This window comes from Nymphaea colorata, chromosome 1 (genome assembly GCF_008831285.2).
Source record: "Nymphaea colorata isolate Beijing-Zhang1983 chromosome 1, ASM883128v2, whole genome shotgun sequence".
Lineage (NCBI taxonomy): Eukaryota > Viridiplantae > Streptophyta > Magnoliopsida > Nymphaeales > Nymphaeaceae > Nymphaea > Nymphaea colorata.
Window position 1 is genome coordinate 29,237,538 of NC_045138.2, and position 1,952 is coordinate 29,239,489.

At 43.9% G+C, this 1,952-nt stretch overlaps 1 protein-coding gene across 1 annotated transcript; it reads left to right on the forward strand.

The window, feature by feature from the left end:
• Positions 1-906: 906 nt before the first annotated feature.
• LOC116245940 (E3 ubiquitin-protein ligase ATL42-like) lies at positions 907-1,540 on the forward strand. The gene has a single exon (XM_031617575.1). It carries the CDS (start codon positions 907-909, stop codon positions 1,507-1,509), a length of 603 nt encoding a protein of 200 aa, XP_031473435.1. The 3' UTR covers positions 1,510-1,540.
• Positions 1,541-1,952: the final 412 nt, after the last annotated feature.

Below are 1,952 nucleotides of genomic sequence, written 5' to 3' on the forward strand. Positions count from 1 at the left end.
GAGGTGCACCCGCACCCGAATCCACACCGCGTCGACGTGGGTGCGAGACCAAAACTACCGCACCCAGGTATCATAGGTGCTGATATCTTCCTGAGTGGTGGCATGGCGGCCGGGTATCAATCTGGAACAGGGATTATGGAGTCTGACCTGATTTCATTTCATTTAAGCATTTTGATTCAATTTCATGAGGCGAAAAATCGGCTTTCTAAGATGCTATTGTCAATAATCTGAAAGGGTTGGTGCAATGAATGGGGTGATGTTGTCAGGCACCTGATGTTCATTTTCTCATTTTGAATTTTCAATATGTAAACTTTGAATATGCAAAAGTTTTGGAGAAGCATTATCTAATGCACCAAAAGTAAACCTAATAGTATAAGAAGATAGAAGAAAGATGAGAACTTTCACTAAAATCAATTCTCACACAAGATACTATTTGAAGGTCCCACTAACATCACATCTACATGATACATGATGTATGTAAGTCAGATCCTTCAGGTTTTATGTCTTCGACCGAATAAACCAGTGTTAACTGAATCCTTTCACCTCATAACATGGGAATTGGAAACAAAGCTTGCTGAGGCAGAAAAGTTCCATGCACGTTAAGAAAAAACAAGCCGCACTTTGGAATTTGGAATTCCACATATTTCAGCCACGAACTAAAACTCTTTGGGAAAATACAAGTTTTCCAATAAGTGCTTGGGAAAGTTACAAAGTCGTTGACTGAGTCGTGTACCCCTAAATGTCAACAATAAATTCCAAAATGATATATACAAAGAAGTCAAAGACCTTTTGCACCTTTTTTTTCTTAACAAAAAAGGGGCTTTAAAAGCATAAAAAGGCAATTAAAGTAAAGTTCGGCCTAAGTTCAAACCCACACCAGAAGAAGCGATCAGCTGTGCAGGAAGAATGGGTCCGTCTTCTCCGCTGCTCTTCTGCTTCTTCTTCTCGTTCGTCGCCTTTTCTCTGGCATCTGAACCAAGCCAGGAGACAGAAAGGGGATCTAAACTCACAACCTTCTTCCTTCTCTTCTTCCTGGTCCTTATCGCTCTTATCTTGGTTCTCTTTCTGCGACTATGCAGGAGTACCGCCATCATGGCCGTCCGCAGCAGCACCGCCCGTGCTGGTCGTGTTCAAGTGGTCCGTTCCGAGACTCTTCAACCGCCACCCGCTGGTATCAGGAAGGAGGTCATCAATTCCCTGCCCGTTTTCCAGTTCGCGTCGTTCCCGGCGGGATCGAGCGCCGGCGCGGAATGCGCCGTTTGCCTTGCTGGATTTGAAGACGCCGATCTGCTCCGCGTGCTGCCCAAGTGCAGGCACGCGTTTCACATGGGCTGCGTAGACAAATGGCTGGAGGGCCACGAGAGCTGCCCTGTCTGCAGGCAGAGTGTTGAGGCACAGGACATCTTGTCGTTGGACATCTCTCCTCGTGACAGTAACACAAAGCAAGATGATTCAGGTCATGCGCCGGCTGCTGTTTCTGGTTCGGAACACAGAATCACAGTTTCATGAGATGCAAACTGCGGTAATCTTCTCTAGATGGCAGCCGCACCGGTCGCTTGAATGGCTTTGGTTCGATCTTCGTTAATTCTTTTCCCTCTCTGATATTCTCAGATCTCATGCTAATATTATGAACTTGCAAAGGTATTGATTTTTGAAACTGCTTATCTTTTTTGGCTGCAAAGTAGCCTTAGTGAAAAACCTTACAACACAATGATAGCATCTTCAGAATATTGTAATCTGTTCGCCACTTCATCATCCTTTTTAGTGGCAAAATGATAAGAGCGAACGCAAAACTGAAGCCATTAACACTGTTTATGTTGAGACACTTTGCTAGTGATGTAATGGCCAGGAAATGATTCGAGGACTCTGGCTTCATAAGAAGCAACGAATAAGAATTCAGTTGAATCTGATTTCCATATTAATTATATTTTACCAGAATCAAAACCATTACA

Coding starts and splice junctions, on each gene's coding strand:
- LOC116245940 (XM_031617575.1), top strand. CDS start 907: ATGGGTCCGTCTTCTCCGCTGCTCTTCTGCTTCTTCTTCTCGTTCGTC.